The 23,463-nt window shown below is 35.0% G+C and overlaps 1 protein-coding gene and 1 pseudogene across 1 annotated transcript; one reads left to right on the top strand and one right to left on the bottom strand.

The window, feature by feature from the left end:
* Positions 1–5,495: 5,495 nt before the first annotated feature.
* On the bottom strand, positions 5,496–7,270 carry LOC109018092 (zeatin O-glucosyltransferase-like). The gene has a single exon (XM_019000282.2). The coding sequence runs from the start codon at positions 7,202–7,204 to the stop codon at positions 5,756–5,758; it is 1,449 nt and encodes a 482-aa protein (XP_018855827.1). The 5' UTR covers positions 7,205–7,270; the 3' UTR covers positions 5,496–5,755.
* Positions 7,271–18,717: 11,447 nt separating this feature from the next.
* On the top strand, positions 18,718–19,362 carry LOC108987794 (annotated as a pseudogene).
* The last annotated feature ends 4,101 nt before the right edge of the window (positions 19,363–23,463 follow it).

Consider the following 23,463-nt stretch of genomic DNA (forward strand, 5'->3'; position numbering starts at 1 on the left):
GATGAAGATTCCAAATGGCAGTATATCTGTTGTAATGAACCGTGCCTCTGAGCGGATCCTTTCAAATATATAACCCACGAGGTCGATCAGGATGCCATGAGTGATCCGTATCATAAATCTCGCTCGATCCATGCTAACCTCGGTCTTGTGCTGCCGATGGTCAATATTATTGGCGATGATCAACTTCATGATCTTGAAGAAAGAAGATAAATCTGTCTACCTAATACTCTTCGTCCCATTGTACACTGGAGCATCTGCACCAACAATCAAGTCTCTGACCTCATGATCAGCAAGTGTATCGATCTCATCTGTGTAAACTGGTCCATCGTTCTGAGACATCTTTACATCACCTGAAGGATCAGACTCTCAAAGCGGCAAGTTCGGATAGGCATCAAGAAGCCTAGGAATACCCACATATGCAGCGAGTCTATCCTCTAAAAATACAACAGGAGCTCTTTGGACACAGATCCTGTATGCCCCTCCATCGTCTGGGCTGGCACCACCGAGCTCTTTATAAAATTCAGTAACGATCTCAATGTAGGAAATAAGTTCCACTCCTTCTCGTTGATATAAGATTGATGTCCAACCACGATCATTGAATACTGATGGGAGGGAATGACCCTCCCATATAAGAGCCACAAAATCAGACAGTTTTACATGTCGCTCAAGTAAAACAGTCCGCTCTCGAACTATTTGGATGGAATGTTCTCCTGATCTACCACGTTTACGGCCCCTATAAGACATTATTATGAACCTGAAATTTTAAAAACAAAATATATATTCAACATTAGTAATAAAATCTAATTACGACAAAAAGATTTACAAAATTATATACTAATAGCAATTTAATAAATTAATTGATAGAATAATTCAATAAAACGATGAAAACAATTTAATAAGCAAATACAAAGTAAATGGTTCGAATTTAATATAAAGCGTTCCAACAATAAAATATATGGTCAAATGGACACTGAAAACCGTTCAAACGTTTTAAAACTGTTCGAATGAGTTTGAACGGAAACCAAATCGAGCTCGGCCATGGCTGAGTCAACTCAGTGGCCATGAAAACATCCAAAAATGCCTCGATTCCGTGGTTTCTTCAACAAAACACATACTACTCTTTATTTCTAAACATCCTACGGTAAATTTATGGTGTTCTACGGTGACTATTGATGAAAAATTATAATTTTTCTAGAAAAAAAATAAAACCATAAAATCATAAAATAAACGGTAAAATAACTTTTAAAATGCATACATTCACTTGGGAGGAGGAGTGTTTGACGTAAGTGCTGATTACGGCGGCGATTGATGGGCGTTCAAATGATTTCTCTCGTTTTCAAACGGTGGGGACGTCGGCGTGAGAGAAAGCTCTGCCTGCGATAACTTTTATGTGCATAACCGTTCGAACGTTATATTTTTCGAACGGTTTTAAACTACAGTTCAAATGTTAATATTTACCGTTTGAACGGTATTTGTTTTAAGTTTAGTAAAAATTTATATTAAATATATATTATATTTATAATCCTATAAATTAATATAATATATATACTATTATAGTAGATTATATATACTGTAATACATATGTAATATTATAATATATATTATGATAGTATAATACTTTAAATGAAAACATAATAACTTATATGTATTTTATTATAGTATAATAGTAATATATCATAATACTTTACTATCAAAGTATTATATATGAGGTTGTAATATATATATATATATATATATATGATAGCATATAGTACTATATAGTATGAGTTTATACTTAATTAATATATATCATATTATATATTCCATTATACTTTACTATATAAGTTATATATGATACTATACAGCATACATATATATAGAGTATAGGTTACTAATATACTACCATCTTATAAATTTCTCTATACTTTACTATGTGATCTTAGTATATTTGAAACTATATATATGTGAGTATATATTACTAATACATATGATCTTATATTTTTCACTATACTTTAGTATAGGATAATATATATGATACGATATATATTATAGATTACTATATATCATATAGTATATATTACTAATATATATGATAGTATATATTACTAATAGATATCATCTTACATTTTTATAATATACTTTAGTATACTATACTATATCTATGATATTTAGTATAGATTATTATATATATGATCGTATGTATTACTATATATATGATAGTATGATACATATGATCTTATAGTACTTTTCATTTAAAGATGAAAAATAATATATTTAAGCATTAAGATGATGGGTTCGAATGGTACTCGTAAATCGTTCGAACACATTATTTGCGTTTGAAGTTATGAAAAAAACATTCGAACGGATTATTGTAATGGTGGAAAAACATCCCGTCAATTAATGACTCTGGATAACCGTTCAAATGTTATTTGTTATAGTTCAAACGAATTTTGCAATGGTAAGAAAATACCCCGCCAATTAAAGACTCATGGATTACTGTTCGAACGTAATTTTTAGCCGATCGAACGATAATCTAGAAATTTGTGCAGGCAGGAAAATTGGCGTGTTGAAATTTTTTTGCGTTCGACCGCACTTTATTTACGTTCGAACGGTTGGCCATAACTTATAATCTTCTCGCACGCCGTCAACCCCTCATTTTTCTCTCCTCTCTTTCACTCTTCTCCGTTTTCTCTCCAAAATCTTATATTTTCTTCACACAATCCTTCATTCTATCATCTTACAAAGATGATTGCTTAGTATATTTTGCTAGGTATGACTTTCTTTATCATTTTACTTCTAAATCTATCATTTTTTTATTGATTTTGTAGTTTATATATATATATATATATATTGTGTAGGTGTTTGTTAGATTAAACACAAAATATGTTTGTTAGATGGTTGTTATTCGAAGTATATATCTTGTATGTTTGTTAGAGGGTTACTATTCGAAATATATATGTTGTATGTTTATTAGAGGGTTGCTATTCGAAGTAAATATGTTGTATATTTGTAGTGTTTTCTGAATATGAGTTTGTGATGTTTTGTGAGATAATATTCATCTGAATTGGCTGGTGTTTGGAATCTGGGTTGATACCGTTCGAACGTGGTTATATACCGTTCGAACGGATAAATACGTTCGAACAGTATATTACCTACCGTGTTCGAACAGTTGTAAAAATTATCTTAAACTATCATATAAATATGTAATATTATAGTAGATTATATATAGTATATATATGTAAGAATTAATAATACTTAAACTCATATTAATACTTAAAAGACAATAGTTGTAAAAACTATCTTACAACTAATTACTTAATATGTGTTAAAATTATATTATAAAAACATAAAGATTATTAATACTTAAACTCATATTAATATTTAAAAGATAATAGTAGTAAAAACTATTTTACAACAAACTTAAAAGGGATAAAATTATATTATAAAAACATAAGAATTATTAATACTTAAACTCATATTAATATTTAAAAAATAATAGTTGTAAAAACTATCTTACAACAAACTTAAAAGAGGATAAAATTATATTATAAAAACATAAGGAGTTATTAATACTTAAATTCATATTAATATTTAAGTATTAATTAAACTATGAGGACTAACTTAACAAATAATAAAAGATAATTAATATTAAACTAGTAGATATCACACAATTGATCGAGAATTTTATAGGAAAACACAAAATATGGGTGTCCTTGTCGAAAGGAGTCATGATGGAGACAATGTTGATTTCTATGGACTTATCATAGATATAATTAGAATGAGATATGTGGGGGAGCTTGTGATTTATATATTTAAGTGTGATTGGTGGGATTTAAGTAATCCCTGAAGGGAAAAATGCCAGGATGAATATTTTCTGAGTATTAATACATAAAAAAAATGGTATGAAGATGATCATTTTATTTTGGCTTCCCAAGCATATCAAGTATTCTATTTAGACGATCTTCAGTTAAGAAATCAATTGCAAGTAGTAAAAAAGTTTTCTCCTAAAAATATTTATGACGTTATCCCTGAAGCGGAGGGACAAGATGAAGAAGAAGAAGATGATGATCTCTTTACTCAAGAAGCATACTAAGAGAGTCAATCTGCCTTTAACTTATTTGTGGATTTGAGCCAGTATGAGATGATATCATTACATAGGAAATATATTGAGGCTGAAATAATTGAGGCGATAGTTGATCAAAGTGTTGACTTATCTGAAATATCTACAGATGATGAGACTGATACAGATGATTGATCGGTTTTTGTGTTCACATTATACAGTATCTTGCAATTATGCCACCAAAGAGGAAGGAAGTTCACATCTCATCTACACATGTTCCTAGCTCTCCGTCTGACTCACCATTAGAGACTGACTCTACGAAACAAGGTAAATAACTAATACTCATTTTTTTAATTAAGATATATGATAATTGATACAAGGTAAATAACTAATATTATTTTATAAATATAACAATACAATCTCATAACGGACGATGCACTACTAGAGGCGTGATGTTGAAGAAATATCGTAGTATATAAGATTAAGGTTAATATTCCTGACGAACATACTGGAGGTGAGGGATAACAAACAACTTGACTTGCTTCGCATGTGAGTGCTCTTAAAAAGATTTTACTGCAACCGTAGTATATTTTCATATGCAATATTTAATTTAATAGATTCCACGTCAATATCATGTTATGACTATTTTTTAAAAATATTTAAATAAAAAATATGAAAAATAATTCTGAATCGGTGGAAACAAAAGTACGTAACGACGGACGCATCGATCGAATTAACTCGAGCTAGGCCTTATATATTCTTAATAATTAGCTAGGTTTGCTCGTGGTTTTGTTTTCTTCGGATCTTCATCAATATTAATTTTCTTTCTAAATGATATTGGACGTACAAAATTAAATTATATATAAATGATGTCCGAATACATCCAAGTGATCAGCAACGTCAGAACTTAGCTCACTTATCAATTAGAGTGAAAGAACTAATAATTAAGTGGCGCCCGTACGTGGCTTACCCTCTCGATCGCACTTATAATTTATATATATATATATATATATATTATGTATATATAGATTGTATATCAGCTGCATGCGTCGTCTGATCTATATACTATATTATATTCTAAGATATCGGCATTGCAAATGAAGATTTCTTTTGTCTGCGGCCTTTGTGCAGATTGGTTCGTGATTTTAATTAGCTTTATTTGAAACAAATTAAGATCGTGGGACTAAGCTGGAGATAGCAAGCAGCTAGCTGCCTGTGATCAGGAACATAAAAACATTAACAAAGCTTGTTTGAATAATAAGATGAGATGATTTTAGATGAGTTAAATAAAATATTATTATAATATTATTTTTTAATATTATTATTATTTTAAATTTTAAAAAAATTATAATAATAAAATAAGATGAGTTGAATTAAAAATATTTCTGTATCCAAGCATATAATATATATATATTTAATATCATGTATATATGCACATATATTTGATCTATTTTTTCAGGTGAAGTACTTGTTTTATTATATTTGTTATAAATTAAATTGCAATTCATTAAATTTTAGGCTTGAACAAGTTTTGCAATTTCGGATTTGTAGCTGATCATAATATTGTATTAGCAGATAAGAAATTCTTCAAGGAAAGAGAACATGATCAAGTAAAAAAGGTGCCTGCAGGCTTCATGATGATCATATCTTTCGTTTTTTGTTTTATTACCTTTGTCCTTCTTCTCGTTTAATCTCCCAAAGTCTTCAGTACTCTACCTACGGCCTAGAGATATGAGCAATGAAAGAATCCAACTCCATGCGGGAAACCCCACCTTTATCCATGGACCGCCTGACAGTTCCGCCCAAATCCGCCGCCCTCATCCTTATCGCATACCCTTCCTTCGATGCCATCAACAGTTTCACAGCTTTTTCTACAGTGGTTGACTTCACTAGCTGTTCCCGGCGCGACCAGTCCTTCACGACAATTCCAACTTCGAGCAATTCTGTAATCAGGACCGCGTTCCTCGGCTGGTCCGAGGCTATTGGCCAAGCTGCAATTGGCACCCCCATGGTGATGCTCTCCATGCAAGAATTCCATCCGCAGTGACTCAAAAATCCACCCGTTGATGGGTGGCTTAGAATTTCCAATTGTGGAGCCCACTCTCTCACCACCATTCCGCCAGTCTCTTTAACTCTCTCTTCAAACCCTTTGGGGAGCTCAGCTTTTCTCACATCTCCATTAAAAACATCTCCTTTATCAGCATCCCTCAAGACCCAGATGAACTTCTGCTCACTTTGCTCCAACCCAATTGCTAGCTCCTTTATTTGCTCATCTTCCATGGCAGTTGTTGTCCCAAACGACACATAGATTACCGAGTTTGGTGCCTGTTTGTCCAGCCACTCCAAGCACTTATCCCGTCCAATATTCGAACTACTCTTCTTCTTCTCGGGTATCCTAACCGGGTTGAATGGCCCGATAGCCCAATGCTTCTTGCCTCCGTCAATCTTTTCCATTAGATCCACATAGGCACCCTCGACGACCCTGCATGTGTTGTAGAGGAAGCCAGAATTCCACTTCTGGAATTCATATTGGGAAACAACGAAGTCAATGAACTCGGTCGTGAAGCAACTTTCAAGAGATGGAATGTCTATAGGGATCTTGGCGTTTACTTCAGAATCTCGAATATTTGCCATAGAATCCCACAAGTACAAGAAACAAGTAAAAGCCGATACACTGTGGAAAGTGTAGGACTCGGCGTTTGGGATGTTAATCACGTCCTGCGCCACATATGCCATCAGGGAGTCATTGATGACAATGACCCTTCTTGCTTTGGATGAAAGTTCACGTAGAAGTGCGGCCAAGGGCTCACGAAGATGCAAGGAAGCATCGAATAATGGTTGGAGATGTGCAGGGAACTTGATTGCTGCACTGGGGTTAGGAGGAGGGGAGAGAAAAGGTGGGATTGTGAGGTCATGAAAATGAATATTGCTGTTTGAAACTGAAGAATTTGGGTCCCAACCATGGATACGAAGCATGGCTTGGCGGTTGTGGATGGCGGTGCCGGCATAGTGGACGGGGATATTGTACCGCAAGAGAAGACGCGAAAGGTGGAGGAGCTGGTTGAGATGGCCTTGTGCCGGAAAGGGCACCAGAACCACCGCCACCTCGGCTTTGTTCAGGTCATTTAGGCCGCCATCATGATCATGGAGCTGGGAGTTGGCCATAGGAGGCGATGGAAAGTTTGTAAAAGGATTATTATATGTTATTGGGGTACCCTTTGGTGAGTTTTGGAGTATAACTTTGATCTGCTGGTTGTGTGGGCTTTTATAAGCTGCAAAAGTACGTTCTGATGTTTCGGGATAACCGAACCGAACAGAACATTAAATATAATTAATTTACAATTTGTCGTTAAGTACTTCTGGAGCTTCAAAGTTCATCTGGCCAGTACTTACAACATTGATATTGTAATTACATTGTTGTGCTGAAAAGGCATGCAACACGATTTGCGCGCACTAAGGCTGTACAGATCACAAAGACGACAAACATAATTAACAAGGGAAGGCCAAAATTGAGCGTAGTCATGTGCATCAAGTCAGATTGCAGGCAAGGGAATCTCTCTTGTCTCAAAAATATATATACTCTCTGAAACATCCTGAAATAATGCCATCTATGATATTCAATTTATTTCGAACGATTGATCATATATGTTAATTAATTTCTTTAAAAAAATGTCATGAAATTATGATTTATCATATATGTTAGACTGGATTTAAACAAATATTGATAGAGAAGGAAATTTTGTAAACTCACTCAATTACCAAGTCTAGTGTCGTCTAATATTGCAATATATATATATATATATATATATATATATATTGAAATACATGTGTATGGTAAACGAATATACAACTTTAGGAAACTACGCTATACATGGAAAGCATACAATCCTAGAATGGTCTATTGCATGAATCAGGTGGCCTTGTCTTGTGCACATTCGGTGATAGCATTGATTTCCTTATTATCCCCCCTCAAGCTGAGCGGGAGTGAGCGGACGTACAACTTGGTATGTAGATCTTGAAACCTGGCAGTAGGCACTAGGTAGTGTCTTGGTGAGTGCATCCGCGAGTTGTAATTCACATGGTGGAAAATTAACAGATAATGAACTCCTTTGAACTTGCTCCCGGACAAAATGGTAATCAATCTCAACATGCTTAGTTCGAGCATGAAGGACAAGATTTGCAGACAAGTACGTGGCCCCAAGAATTTCACACCACAGGCGCAAGCATTGAGCGTAGGAAATACCAAATTCGCGCAAAAGAGTTTTAATCCATAACAATTCAGAGGTAGCATTTGCAAGGGCCTTATACTCCGCCTCAGTACTTGAACGAGCCACAGTGAGTTTTTTTTTTTAACTTCAGGAAACCAAAGATTGACCAAAAAATACACAATAACCCCCTGTTGATTTCCGGTGATCAGGGCTCCCCGCCCAATCAACATTGGAAAATACTGATAAAACAAAGGTCTTACTTGGGCATAGTAAGAGTCCAAAATCAACAAGCAAAATGTGATTGACTGCAGCCCAATGCTTATCCATCTGCTTGTGCATAAATTGGCACACTTTGTTCACAAAAAAAACAATATCAAGTCGAGTAAGAGAGAGGTATTAGAGAGCACACACCACACTTCGATACAAACTTAGGTCTGAGAGATTTGCACCATAAAAAAGTGACAACTAAGTGCTCGATGACGTAGGAGAATGCATAGCTTTTGCATTCGCCGTATTAGTACGATCAGGAAGATCCATAATGTACCACTTTTGGCTAAGGAGTAGGCCTTCAAGAGTGGAAATAGCTTCAACGCCAAGGAAGAAATGAAGAGGACCAAGATCCTTGATTGCAAACTCCAAACTGAGAGACTTGATGAGTGATGTCACGACGGAAGGTGACAAGCTAGTAATAAGGATGTCGTCAACATATACAAGGACAAAGAGTTAAGTGCTATGAGAGTTGAAAATAAACAATGAGATGTTGGACTTGGAATTGTAAAATCCATAGTCAAGAAGCTAGGCCCTTGAACAGGCATATCACGCACGAAGGGCCTGTTTTAACCCATAAAGAGCCTTGTTGAGATGACAAACATGATGGGGAAGAGCCTTGTCAACATAACCAGTTAATTGGTTTAACCATGAAGACCTCAGGGAGGAAGGCATTAAAGATATCAATTTGCCATATAGGCCATTGCTGTGAAATGGCGAAAGTGAGTACCAAGTGAATAGTAGTAGGCTTGATCACTGGACTAAAAGTATCACCATAGTCAATGTCAAGTTGTTGTGGTACCTTTTAGCAACAAGGCGAGCCTTGTGGCGAACCGGCTTGCCCTTGGAATCCCTATTGACACAGTGCACCCATTTGTTTCCAATTAAGTTCATTCCTTCTTGAAAAGAAACTAGTTGCCATGTGTTATTTTTCATCAAGGCCAAGTACTCATCATCCATGGCTTGTCTCCATGGTGCAAAAATGACAGCACGTGAGTAGCACCCCAGATCATCAGGAATGTGAAGGAGTGACTGAGATATGAGGAGTGAATAGAGGTGATTTTGCTAAAAAAAGGAAGGGAGACCGGATGAGTTTATGTGCATGAATCACGGGATGAGGAATTCACAACTGAGTGCGATAATGAGGGAGTAAGTTTCAGGCTAGGTGGCACAACTGGAAATTTCGAGACATTCGACTATGAATAGGTAATTTGTGGCATGGATTCTTGTCTTGAGTTTGGAAGGACTGCATGGGATTTTAATGAAGCTTGACCCGAGGAAGGAGGAAGATTAGCATTGTGACCATCTACACAATTGAGAAAGGGAATTCGATCTCATTGAATATTACATGCCGAGAAATAAAAATATGTCCTGAGTGTATATCCAAACATTGATAGTCACCATGATGACTACTAAAACCAAGGAAGACACATTTTTTAGACCAAAAATCAATTTTGTAATGATTGTACGGTCTGAGATATGGCCAACAATCACAACCAAAAATGCGGAGAATGGAATAATCTGGTTTTTTATTGAACAACTTTTCAAACGGAGAAATGGTGTGTAGGGGAGATGTAAGCAATCGGTTTATAACAAAAGTGGCCATTGAAAATGCTTCATCCCAATAAGAGTGAGGAACCAAAGATTTAGACAAGAGAGATAGACCACTCTCAACAATATGCCTATGTTTACGTTCCACAGTGTCATTTTCTTGAGAGGTATGAGGACATGTGAGACGATGTGTGATGCCTTGTTGGCCAAAGAAGGGATGAAGAGAACGAAATTCTCCCCTCTAGTCAGTTTAAACACACTTTATTTTACGATCCAATAATTGTTCAATTTGTTTTTGGAATGAAATGAAAATAGAATAAATTGACGATTTAGTAGGCATTGGAAAGATCTACGTGAATTTGCTAAAATGGTCAACAAAAGAAACATAATATTTATTGCATTTTTTCTTCATTACATGAGAAAGGCCCCCATACATCGAAAAGATTAAATCTAAGGGACCCTTGGAAACATGATGGATAGGGGGAAAAAAAAAAGACGATGGCTCTTGCCCTGCTGACAGGAGTTGCAAACCACTAGTGTTTTATGTGAAGAAATATAAAGAAAAGCCTTGGAAGACAGATGCTTGATAGTTTTGAATGAAGCATGACCAAGATGAGAATGCAAAACATCTAACGGGACACATTAATAGGAAAAAGCTTGAAAAGATTTGGTAGGTCGCAAAGGATAAAGACCACCCTCAATTTTGCAGCTGAACATGAGCTTCTACGTGCATTTGTCCTTCACAGAAAAACCCCCGGCATGAAATTCAATAAAAATATTGTTATCAGCAGTGAATTGACTTACTGAAACCAATTTTTTTTTAATGTGAGGAACATGTAAAATTGAATTTAATTTAAAAGTAGTATTAAGGAGAGAATGTTTAGAAGAACCAAAATGGCAAATTGGCAAACCTGTTTCATCCCTAACTTGGATGGTGTCGGTCCCTTGGAAAGGTTATGCACCAAGATTCAGGTTTTGGAATTCATTGTGAGATGATTTGTCAAACCTGTCAATGTACCAAGTGAGATCATTTGATGGCTGAGGTTGAGTATGAGCCATATAGGCCTGCATGATTGGTGCGTACCCTAATAAGAAAGGTCGAGCCTATGGTAACACTGCACTGCATTGTGGCCATTCTTGCCACATACTTGACAAACCATTTGTGATCCTCTAGAATAATGTCTTTGGGAGCCCCTTCCACAACCACGATTGCCCCTACCTTGATTGTCTGGAAATGAGCATTGGGCATGTCTACCTCCACAGCCACGAGTTTGAGTATGGCGAGTTGCCATATTCGCTAATCCAATAGAGATATCAAGAGCAGTATTTTGCTGCTCAAGTCACAATAAAACTCATTAAAGGAGCAAATGCATCTTCAAGAGAGACTTGATCAACCCGAGTTGAGAGGGAGGTGACTATGGAGTTCTGAGTCCCGAAAGGGCTCTCCCATTGCAGCCAATGAATCGGCAGACGATTTCACTTTTTGATAATACTCAGAAATGGACTTATTATCCTTCCTGAGGGTTGATAATTCAATGTGAATTCCTACCACGCGTGCTCGGGCATGGTTAGAGAACATTCGCTCAAGAGCATTCCACACATCCTTGGAAGTTTCAAGTCCCACCATGTGGGTGATAACTGATTCAAAGAGAGAGGACATTAAAGCATCGAGTATGACTTGATCCTGATTGTACTAGTGAGAGAACAAGAGGGATTTGGAGCAGTTTGAATTTTTCCATCCACTTTGGACGTGATATGAAGAATTGGAGGTGGACATGAGATTGTGTCATCCACATATCTGATCGATTGTTGGCCTTTAAGGTATGGTAGGATTTGGGCTTGTCAAAGGAGATAATTATCCTTTGTCAGTTTTATAGTGACAAGATTTTGTAGCCTAAGTGGGGTTGAGAAAGAACTATTTGTGAAGTAATGGAGGACTTTGAGTTTGAAGAAGAAACGACAGGGCTAGGGGAGGCCATTGGGAAAAAAAAAAAAAGAATGGTTGTCTTTTGGTTGGCTCTTGATATCATAAACAAATATTGATAGAGAATGAGATTTTGTAAACTCAGTCAACCAAGTCTAGTGTCATCTATTGCAATATATATATATATATATATATATATATATATAATTACATGTATATGGTAAAGGAATATACAGCTTTAGGAAACTAGGCTATACATGGAAAGCATACAATCCTAGAATGGTCTATTGCATAATTCACCGTGGCCTTGTCTTGTGCATATTCGGTGATAGCATTAATTTCCTTATTAGGATTTAGAACCTCTTTAAGTTTCAAGGCCTATGCATCATATTATATATATATATATATATATATATAAATGCGTGCTATCGATTAATACTAGAAACAGTCATGATTGTGCACCCTTTTTTTAAAAAAAAAAAATTAGAATACTCCAATATTATTTTTTAATAAAATAACATATTTACTCACTTTTAAAAAATATATATATACAATACTTACGCAATCCGTAATTCCAAATATTATTTCTCACCGAGTTGGTTAATTTATGTATGGTTGAAACTTTATAGGTTTCACAAAAACTACCAGTACTGCATTATTTATAACTCACCTACTCCCATTACCATATGGGTACGTCATCTCAATCCAAAATTACTACTCTATAATTAATAGCTTCTAACACTTTTAGAGATAATTAATTAAATGCCGAATCTCGCAAGCTTGCAATATTACTAGTTTTTTAAGTTGATGCATTGAAGATTTGGAACGCCTCTAAATTGTCTTCTGATCAATTCTCAAACATCTATAAATGGCTCAGGGAATTTTTTTTTTTTTTTTTTTTTCAAAAATGTGTTTTTATTTTAATTTTACCCGTGTACTTGATATCTTTTGAGCTAAGATCAAGGCCGGTACGTAGAATATGATCATGGGTCCCTATTTCTTTACTGTTTACGTTTAGAGATATGACTCACACAACACGCCTTAGAAAGTGATCACATCAGCCCTCGGTACCTTAACTAGCTAGCCGATCTCGGTATGGGATTACGATTTTTAAGATGTTTCAATTTATGGGTCTTAGGTGGCCAGTTGTTCATATTTGAGGATCTCAAAGTGTAAGAGAAATAAACTCATGATCATTTAAGTGAATTCTACCATATTTATTATTCATTTAATGATCTTCAAAATATTTGTACGTCAATAATTAATAAAGGCAGTAAGATGATCTACAGCAGCTTGATGCAGTATGATTTATATATCGATAGATGATAGTTACAGTTGTGAGTATGTTAGTACCGTATAATCATTTTAAATAAAATGAATAAATTAATACGACACTCACATTTTAGTTGCAGTCGTGAGTGTGCTAGTACGGCAATCATTTTTAAAATGATAGTGAATTTCACTCTTTTTTAAAATAACTGTACGACGTTTGTGCGCTCCACAAGTACATATAGCATTACTTTATATATCTCTCCAATATATATAAAAAATTAAAAAATTAAAAAAAAAAAAAAACTCTCATGCTAGCTAGCTAGCTGCATATATAAATATATATATATATATATATATATATATGTATATAAGCAACTGACGTCTTTGATTAACTGATGCAGCTACCTCCTTTTTTTTTTTTTTTTTTTATAACAAAGGATCTCATTTCATTTATTAAAAGATGACATACAAAATTAACTTAAATAACAAGCCAATTACATACGTTAATAGTTTTTCAGTACACTTTCGTGATTGACATGGTCTAATTCAGACGATAAATTTCTAAATATCGAAGTCTAAGAGATAGCATAACTCTGTCCACGACAGAGTTTGTAGTAACCAAGTAACAAAACTCCATATATACCCGACTAATCGGAGCATGGAGAAATCAACCCCATCATCACCGCCTAAGCGGAGGGAGGACAACACCCTTCGGACCTTAGTCCAAAGGCACAACGTTTTTAGATTTTTTGTTTTCTTGAAAATAAAGGCAAGGCATAAAATAAATTACATTGTGAAAACATTATAAAAAATAAAAAATAGTGCACAAAAAGACTGCAGAGGGAAAATCGACGATCGATCTTGAGAGATCCAGAGTCACTAGTTCGGGAGCAGTCACACATTACAACGACAGAGAACTCCTTGGTGGCGCGTGAGGGCCACACGCCGACGATGCAGCTACTAATTAATGCAAGGAAAATTGGTAGCTAATTTATTAGGTAATATTACTTCGCTTAAAAGGACGTGAAAAATAAAGAACGTCTTCCTTAATTCTAACGTCGTCAGCTGATCTACCAATTACGTACCTAACCAGCTCGACTCTAGTATTGGCTCACTTTTGAACGTAGAACAGAGAGATTAATGTTGTTTAATACATAATTCACGATTATATTAATTAATTTCATGCTTGATTGTCGTGCACATGTATGTTGATGAAGTTAGCTTATGCATGCAAGTCTTATAGTTAATTTAATTTGCTATTCCATCGGCATCTTTGAATATATCTGCAAGCAATTTAATTTCATGGATAAATTATTTGCCAATTAATTAAGATTATACTCCCCCAAACCATATATATAAGGTGCATGGGACGAAGTCTATATATATATATATATATATATACCTTATAATTAGCCGTACTGATAGGAATATTTGAAAATTAATATATATTGTGAAGGGAAAAAATGTCCATAGCTCATAAATTAGGCTCAGCCCATCAAGCTATCACTAAAGACAAAAGAGGAGACAAAGAAGAGATAATAATAGAATAATGGGGATATAAGGGCCGCAAATGTTAGAGGGAGGCAAGATAGATACAAGAGAGATATTAGGACTGTAAAATGGTAGAGGGTCAAGAGAAGAAAGCAAAGAGACTCGCGCAAGGGAGATATGTCACCTCATGGCAAGCTGACATCAACAATAAAGTGTCAGACAAACGTATAAAAAGAGTGCCCCAAGCAAACATGAAGGAGGATCAACAGATGGATGAAAGGATTTTATGAACACGGATGAAGAGGGAATCGATGAAAATATATTGAGGAATAGCTCCAACCTTCTCTGTATAGTGACATATGAGGATCCATGAGTGATTATAAACAGATATATTATAGTAGAAACTTCCCTCTTCAAACTTTCGTGGACGTAGGTATATTGCCGAACCACGTAAATCTTGGTGTTCATCTTTTTATTTTCCTTGCACCTATATATTTTTCATTCACCGCTATGGACATACGAACTGCCACCATACAACAGCACCGGAACACTATCGAAGACTCTAAATAATTCACATTGTGACATTATCGACGTAGAGTTGTCCAAACTCGCGAAACATAACGTCAACATATACTTTAATTTTCGTCATTTAATATTGATCTTGTCATCAACAATAATGGTTCTTGGTTATAATTTGTGGACTTGATATTCTTCATCAAACTTTTGTTTGTTTCTTTACAATTAAGGAGGGTTGGATGCATGCATCATGTATAGGATCGAAGTACTCAATCCTTCTACATCGGCGGCCTTAATGATCAGAGCAGGAAAAATCATGTCATCAATCTTCAAGGACATCCTGATTTACAATCGCCAACTTCAACCCACCTATGAGTTAGGACTAAAGGTACTCTAAGGCATGCACGCTGCACGGCTTGATGAGATATATATATATATATATATTATATATCATTACTCAAAAAGACAGAAAGAAAGAAAGAAAAAGAAGCACGAGTAGTATTAATATAGAGTAGTAGTAGTACTGCAGTACTGTCGATCATCAAAGATGGCGGGCGATAACCGCGTGTAGGCCCGTGCATGCATAGTCTGCCGCATGCATGCATGCTATATATCATCTTTCTTTCGTCATTGAGAGTATCTCTTTTCATGAAAAGGGTCCAAATTAGGTTGCCCGCCCATCTCTGTTAGCTAGGCTTCCAAATTAAAGATCAGATTGCCGCCATCACTCAAAGCAGCTTAAAACTTTATTATATATATATATATTGTGGGCACCAAATCAATCAGTCGGCAGCAGCTTATTCAATTTGTCCACAACAACAGCGCGCTGCATGCATAGCTAGCCTCGGTGCATGACTAGGTCTCTTATTATAAACCACAATTGCATGATTTTTCTATATAGTTTGATGTGATATATATATATATATATATATATATATGATCATGATCAGATTCTGATACTTTATAATAAAATTTGTTTAACCATATCAAAATATATCATTTTATAAGTTTATTTTGGTAAACCAAACATTTCTGTTTTTTAAAAGAATAACTTGGAATAAAGTAATTACTTTCGTGGTCGGGTACTGATCTTAATTAAACTATGATCAGCTTATATAGCTATTGGCCAGCTGAACAGGCAAACAATGTAATCAAATATAATATCACTAAAGATGGCGACGTCACACCATCCACAAAGCATGCATGCATGCATTTACATAAATTAGTTCAATCTGTCAATCAAATTATATATATATATATATATATATAAAGGATCTCGTTGAATGGAAACTACTAATTTGCATGATTAATGTCATTTAGTTTGATCCCTACTCACCCAGTACTATTGGTGTGCAAATCAACCGCTAGCTCCTGACTGAAATATATACTTCCACGTAATTCGGAGCTAGTAATAGGTACTTGACCACGATCCTTTAATTTATTTTTTTTCCCTTTTTATTTGACTAAAATTGAGGGACACCACCACCACCGTTGATCAATGTGACTCTTACCGTTCATCCACTCGATCGATTGAATAGTGAACGTTATGTGGCATGAGCCTACAGTTCATCCACTCGATCTGAGATTTTTTATTTTTTTCCCCTTTTTGATTGAAAATAAAATAGAAAATTTACACACACACACATATATATATACTAGTAAGATGTTACGTGCCTGAGGCACATATGCATAGTTCAAAGCACTAATATATTTTATTAAAATAAAAATAAAGTACATATATCTTATTATTTTATTACTAATATATATCTTAAAAGCTATTGAAAGATAGGCTATTTGTAAATTATTATAATGTTTTTCTATTATAATGAATATGAAAAGATAAATCTACATAAATCTGCTTTCCTATTATAACGTATTTTCAAATTGGAAATTGAATCCATGATTATTATTATAATAAATCTGCTTTATTAGTATATTTAAATATATTAATAGTAGAATAGAAATCAACAGAAATCATAAAAGTAGCCATAAATAGAATGTAAATGAAAATACAATTATATCCCTATGTTCTGTAATTATTACAAACAGATGGAAAGTTAATGAAAATCAACATATTCCGTTAAAACAAGAAATTTCTGTTAAAATAAAAAAATTCCGTTTCATAGGCTCTTTATATATATATATATATATATATATATATATCATGAGAAGTGTTATGGACACAAAAAGATCTCATAAAAATAAATTCACAAATTAATATCTTATATGATCTATTAAATCATCTACTTTACAATAAAAATAATAGCTTTATAATTTAACGTACTTTATCAATTCATGTTATGTCAATTTATATATTTATTTTTATAAGATTTTTTTGTGACTAATATATATATATATATATATTCAAATATACATGCGGATGATCTTTAATCTCCCCTGCAGGGAAGACAGAACAGTGTTAAGTGTGAACATGCAGCACTAGTTTATGCATACATGTAACATTGTAAATGTCGGGAGAAGCCATATATAAAGAAGAGATAATGATACTTTTATATCTCTTTTATTATTATTTTTTTTTCCTCTTTTTGCCATTTGAATTTGGATTAAAAATCTTAGAATATGACCTTCTTACATAATTTAAAAGAAAACAAATTCAATCAACCAACATAATCATGAAAAATGCTTCTTGCAAACGGATGGTGTAAACGGCTTGCAATCGGCGAGGCCACGTCAGTGTTTTCATTTTCCTTCTCTCTTCGTGTATGATCTGTACCTTACTTGTCTTCCATGGCCTCTCATTCTTCGAAATCTCAACTCCCTCCTCATCCTGCTCCTACCCTTTACACATTTCTAATAATTTCATCCCAAATTAATAACTCCTCTCTCTCTCTCTCTCTCTCTCTCTCTCTCTCTCTCTCCCTCCCTCCCTCCCTCCTCGTCTGTGTGCTAGCAATAAATTGCAATGGCATCCCAAAACCCGGAAAGCCAATTCCAAGATTTCTTACCGACCATGGCCTACAAGCTCGGTAGGGACAGCCTGATAGTTGAGCTGTGCAACGGCTTTGATCTGTTGGTGGACGACGACAAAGTGGTCATCACCTTCGATAGCCTCAAGAGGAACTCCGCTCTGCTGGGCCTGCACGACTTGAGAGACGAAGATCTGATTTCCATGTTAAAGGAAGGCGATTTCTACGGTGATGGTTATTGACAACTCACAACTCGTAAGTAGTGAGCACTTGACATACAACACCCAAACACTCATAGCTCTTCAACACAGTACTCCAACCAAGCCAAGCATGACATCACTTTCACTCAATGTTAGAAATTTCATTACACTTCGACTCACCCCTTCCAACTATCCATTATGGTGTGAACAAGCCTTGGCCCTTTCAATTTCCCTTTCCCAACCCTAGATTTAGGTTTTCTTTGTTCCGCACATTTGCCTCTGTAATACCCCATCTACACTCGCTTCAATTACAAAAATCCCAATGTACGGACACTCATAGACCCTAAACATGCCCAATCAGATCTTTGCGGCAGCCGAGGACGACGACATTTCCGGCGCCGGTCAATCGATAACTCCCTCATTCGCTACGAAGACCACTTAATTGACGACGATGCCGACTCAGTAGGCGGTGTCGTCGATGACGTCACTATTGACGCTGTGTACAGTCATGGTGGTAGTGATGGTGGAGCCTCGGAGATGGTGATTCAGTGTCACGACGGCACCAGCCAGCTCATGCTCTCGTTTCCAGGCCAAGTTTATGTATTCGACTCTGTTACCCCCGATAAGGTTCAAGCAGTGTTTCTGCTTCTAGGTGGATGCGAACTATCTTCAGGCCCACAAGCGGAGATGTTGTCTCAGAACCAGAGGGGTGGTGTGATGGAGTACTTGTAAAGTGTAGTCAACCGCAAGGAGCAGCTTCATTGAATAAGTTCCGGCAGAAGAGAAAAGAGCGATGCTTCGATAAGAAAGATATAGTGTTCGTCAAGAGGTTGCTCTCAGGATGCAGCGTAATAAGGGCCAATTTACTTCTTCCAAAAAGTCTGAAGGAGCTTATAATTGGGGTGCACTCCAGGGGTCAGGGCAAGATGCTGGCTTTTGGACTAATTCTTTGAGTGCAAGTGCCTGAGATGGGGAACATCGAAAAGCACCCAGAGAGAGAGACATGGAACCGTCCACCAACCGATCAGCTTTTGTTTTATTATTTTATTCCACGTAAGACTCGATTACCTGCCGCTTGCACGTCCCGTTTGTACCCAGCAGAATTGCATAATCATATAATTTAATTAAAAATAAATTTAATTTTATAAAAATTGACAGATCAATTTTTATAAAATTAAATTTATTTTTAATTAAATTATATTATTATGTTAGTTGGTTGAATTTATTTTCTTTTATATTATATAAAAATATTATTTTATAAGATTTTTAATCTAAATTAAAAAAATAATTAAATAATAATATAATAATATATATAAATGATCGCAAAAGTTTAGTGTGGGTAGCGTTGGCACTACCTGCTGCAAGTAGTCATCCAATTACCGAAAAAAGATAAGACATACTTGGGATTGGTGCATTTCTTCTGTCGGACATTAAAAGTTAAAACATGATCAACGCGTGTACAGAATATCCATCCATAAATGGTTTGGTGGCTGAAAGTACTCAAGCTAGCTGATTCAGATTCCACTGCATTATTAGATCTAAAGATCATATCCAAGCTGTCCGGTTGCAGTATTATATATATATATATATATAATATTAGTCGCATGCAGGCCGCCTGGCCACATCGATCTATTAAGAAGTCTTGTTTTATATGTTTGATTTCCATATCATTTATTTAGAATTATCCGTACCGATTATGACCACCTCTACTCAACCTTTTGCATGCAATCTTATCTGTACCGGCCGGAGTGATTAGCAAAAATATATACAAATAAAAAATTAACTAATATCCACCCGGACCACCCTACATAATGTACATATGTTTTGATATTATCTTTCTATTGATTTGATATTATCTTTAACATTAAAACTTTATCTTTTACTTAATGATAAAAAATTAATATTTTATAAATTAAAGTTAATTTTAAGTGTATGGTAGAATATTTATATTTTAGTTATTTATTTTATGTTAGTTTAAATCAATATTTAAACTTCTATCGTTAGATTAAATCTGAAGATTAAAGATGAAGGGTTGTAATTTAAAACCTAAAAACTAATATTTTCCCCACGCACGTTTGCCTAATTTAGTTAATTAAGAATATTATCATATTTAATAAATTAAATTTGATAGTTTATAAATAATATAATATTTATATATTAATTATTTAAATTTTAAAATAATTTAAATCAATGTTTAAATTTCTATTGTTAGATCAAATCTAAGAATTTAAAATGAAGAATTGAGATTAATTTCTGAAAAATATTTAATAAAATTTTATTGTTTATTTAATTTATTTCAATATTTTTAATTAAATTAATATTTATGTATATTTAAATAAGTATTTTTATCTTTTATTGTTAAATCATTTTGAAGATCCCAAAACGAAAGGACTGGATAAATTCCTATATTTTTTCTTTTCTCCCTCACTTTTCCCTCCCCTCTCTCTCTCCTCCCTCGGCTCACGCGTACGTGGTACGCTGCCTCTCCTCCCAGCCGAATCTTCCTCTGCCCAGCCCGACGTCGTCGTACGTCGGTGAGCCTCACCGCCTCTTCCACCGACATCACCTCACTCCGGCGAGTCCCCCCACACCGGTCTCTCTCTCTCATGCTCTCTCTTCCTCTCTCTCGGCTGTGCACAGCCCGAATGGGTTTGATGCTGCTGCGCCGCCGTACGCCATCCTCCGGCGCCACCACCTCCACGGTAGCCTCCTCTCCCACCGGCCATCCCCCTCCAGCGAGCTCGACCTCCATCTCTGTGCCGTTTGCTCCCACAAAATCTACCTCTCTCTTGCACGGGTTCTCCACACCCACGGCGGAGCTCCACCTCCTCTGGCCACCGCACCACCACCAGGACCTCCTTTCGCCACCGACCACCTCTCGTAGCCGTCCTCACGCCCAGCCGAGTCACCATGGATGCTCACCTTCCCTCACAGACGCCCACTTCCCCTTAGGCCACCTCCACCACCGTAATTTGTGGTGATTTTTTTTATTTTATGGTATTTTTGTTGTGATTTTATAGTGATTTTGTGGTGATTTTGTAAATTTGTGGTATTTTTGTGAAGATTTTATGATGATTTTGTGATTTTACCGTGTATTTTTGTGATGATTTTATGGTGGATTTACTTCGGTTGCCTCTGTGGTTTTGCGGTTTTGTGATTTTTTGTGATGATTTTATGGTGGATTTGCTTCGGTTGCCTCTCGTGATTTGCAGTTTTGTGATTTTGCCTTTAATATTACTGTTTATTACTGTTGATGTCACTGTTCATTGAGCGATAGGCACTTTTAAGTATAAGGAGATATTAGTCGCATGCAGGCCGCTAGCCACATCGATCTATCGAGAAGAGTTGTTTTATATTTTTGATTTCCATATCATTTATTTATAATTATCCGTACCGATTATGACTACCTCTAGTCAACCTTTTGCATGCAATCTTATCTTACCGGCCGGAGTGATTAGCAAAAATATATACAAATAAAAAATTAACTAATATCCACCCTACATAATGTACATGTGTTTTGATATTATCTTTGATATTATCTTTAACAGTCTGCTTTTCATCAAATTTAATTTTCATGCTAAGTTCGTTGCACCATACACGAATCTTAAATACAATCATTGCAATGAATATATATCTCAAAGTCGACAAAACCTTTTTCATATATATATATATAAGCACAAAATTCATATTTGTATATATCGGGTGAAAGGTTTTTAAATACGAAGGAAGAAAAGGTAATGAATAAAAATATAGCAAAAAAATTTAAGTTATTCATACTATTCATAAAAATATAGTAAAATTTAACAAAATACTATTAATGAATATTACATCATTCCGCGATCAAATTCACGTCTAGTATGCAGAAATTTTGAGTTCTAGTTAGAAATAATTGCTACAAGATAAGAAACTGTCAGCGTTGCCAAATCAAAAGAAATTAACTCAACAAGAGAAAAAGTAAAACGACATCTACAGAAATCTTCATAGCCCTCTCTACAAGCTGTCAAGTTAAAAAGAAAATAATTTAGCTAAAGAAAAATAAATCATAACTAGAAGAATTAATGAACAAAGAGGGCACAATGAGAAAATATCAATAACCAAGTGTGAATAAGAGAAAATTGGAAAGAGGTCTTTCGGTGATAAGAATTCTTTCTGAGCTTGTAGAATTACTCTATGAAACTTGAATTGATCCAACCATTTTACATCAAACTTAATACAAGTACCTTGTTCTTTGGCAAGTTCTCATTTCAGGATTCACGAGACTTTATACTTGTAAAAATAAGGGAAACAAGAAATTGGAAACCATGTTTATCAACTTAGAAGATAGCTTAAAACTGTCTGATCACTTCTAGTAATTCTTTGGGATAAATTTCCATGATGGAGCCTGCATTAATGGTACTCCACCAACTTACAGACCAACTTGAAATTTTACTCTTGAAAGAGTTGTCAGAATTTACAAACCAATATATATATATATATATATATATATACACACACACACACGAGAAATGCTACAAAAACTTAGTTTACACCACACACATTTATCTAATTAATATATGATTTGCTATTTTTGTCATTCTATTTAAACAAACACAAATATATTTAAGCAATAAGATTGAAGGAGAAAAATGACAAATCACATATTGATTAGGTGAAGTATGTAGTGTAAAATTTTCATGTACAATTTTTCATATATATATATATATATATATATATATATATCTTCCTGTAGCCAATTACTGCTGGCAAAAATCATAGATCATCTTGTACTATATACCCAACAAATTATATATCAAATCCTCCACTCTATTTTTGGTTTGCCGCCATATAAGACATGAATGACTCAAAAGATGCAAGGAATGTAATCTTCTAAAGTAGTCATGCGCGCACACACATATATATATGCATCGCACTGAAAGGATAAATGGACGGCTGGCCGGAATCAAGGGCGTGCAATATTGAACTAGCCGCATTACCTCAATGTCTTTGAAATAACCCACGAGAGGACAGAAATGGACGTTGGCCGACATGGATTCTATTTTGAACTTGCCGACGTGATAGTTCTTGAAAG

Source organism: Juglans regia, chromosome 4 (genome assembly GCF_001411555.2).
Source record: "Juglans regia cultivar Chandler chromosome 4, Walnut 2.0, whole genome shotgun sequence".
Taxonomy (NCBI): Eukaryota; Viridiplantae; Streptophyta; class Magnoliopsida; order Fagales; family Juglandaceae; genus Juglans; species Juglans regia.

Coding starts and splice junctions, on each gene's coding strand:
- LOC109018092 (XM_019000282.2), bottom strand. CDS start 7,204: ATGGCCAACTCCCAGCTCCATGATCATGATGGCGGCCTAAATGACCTG.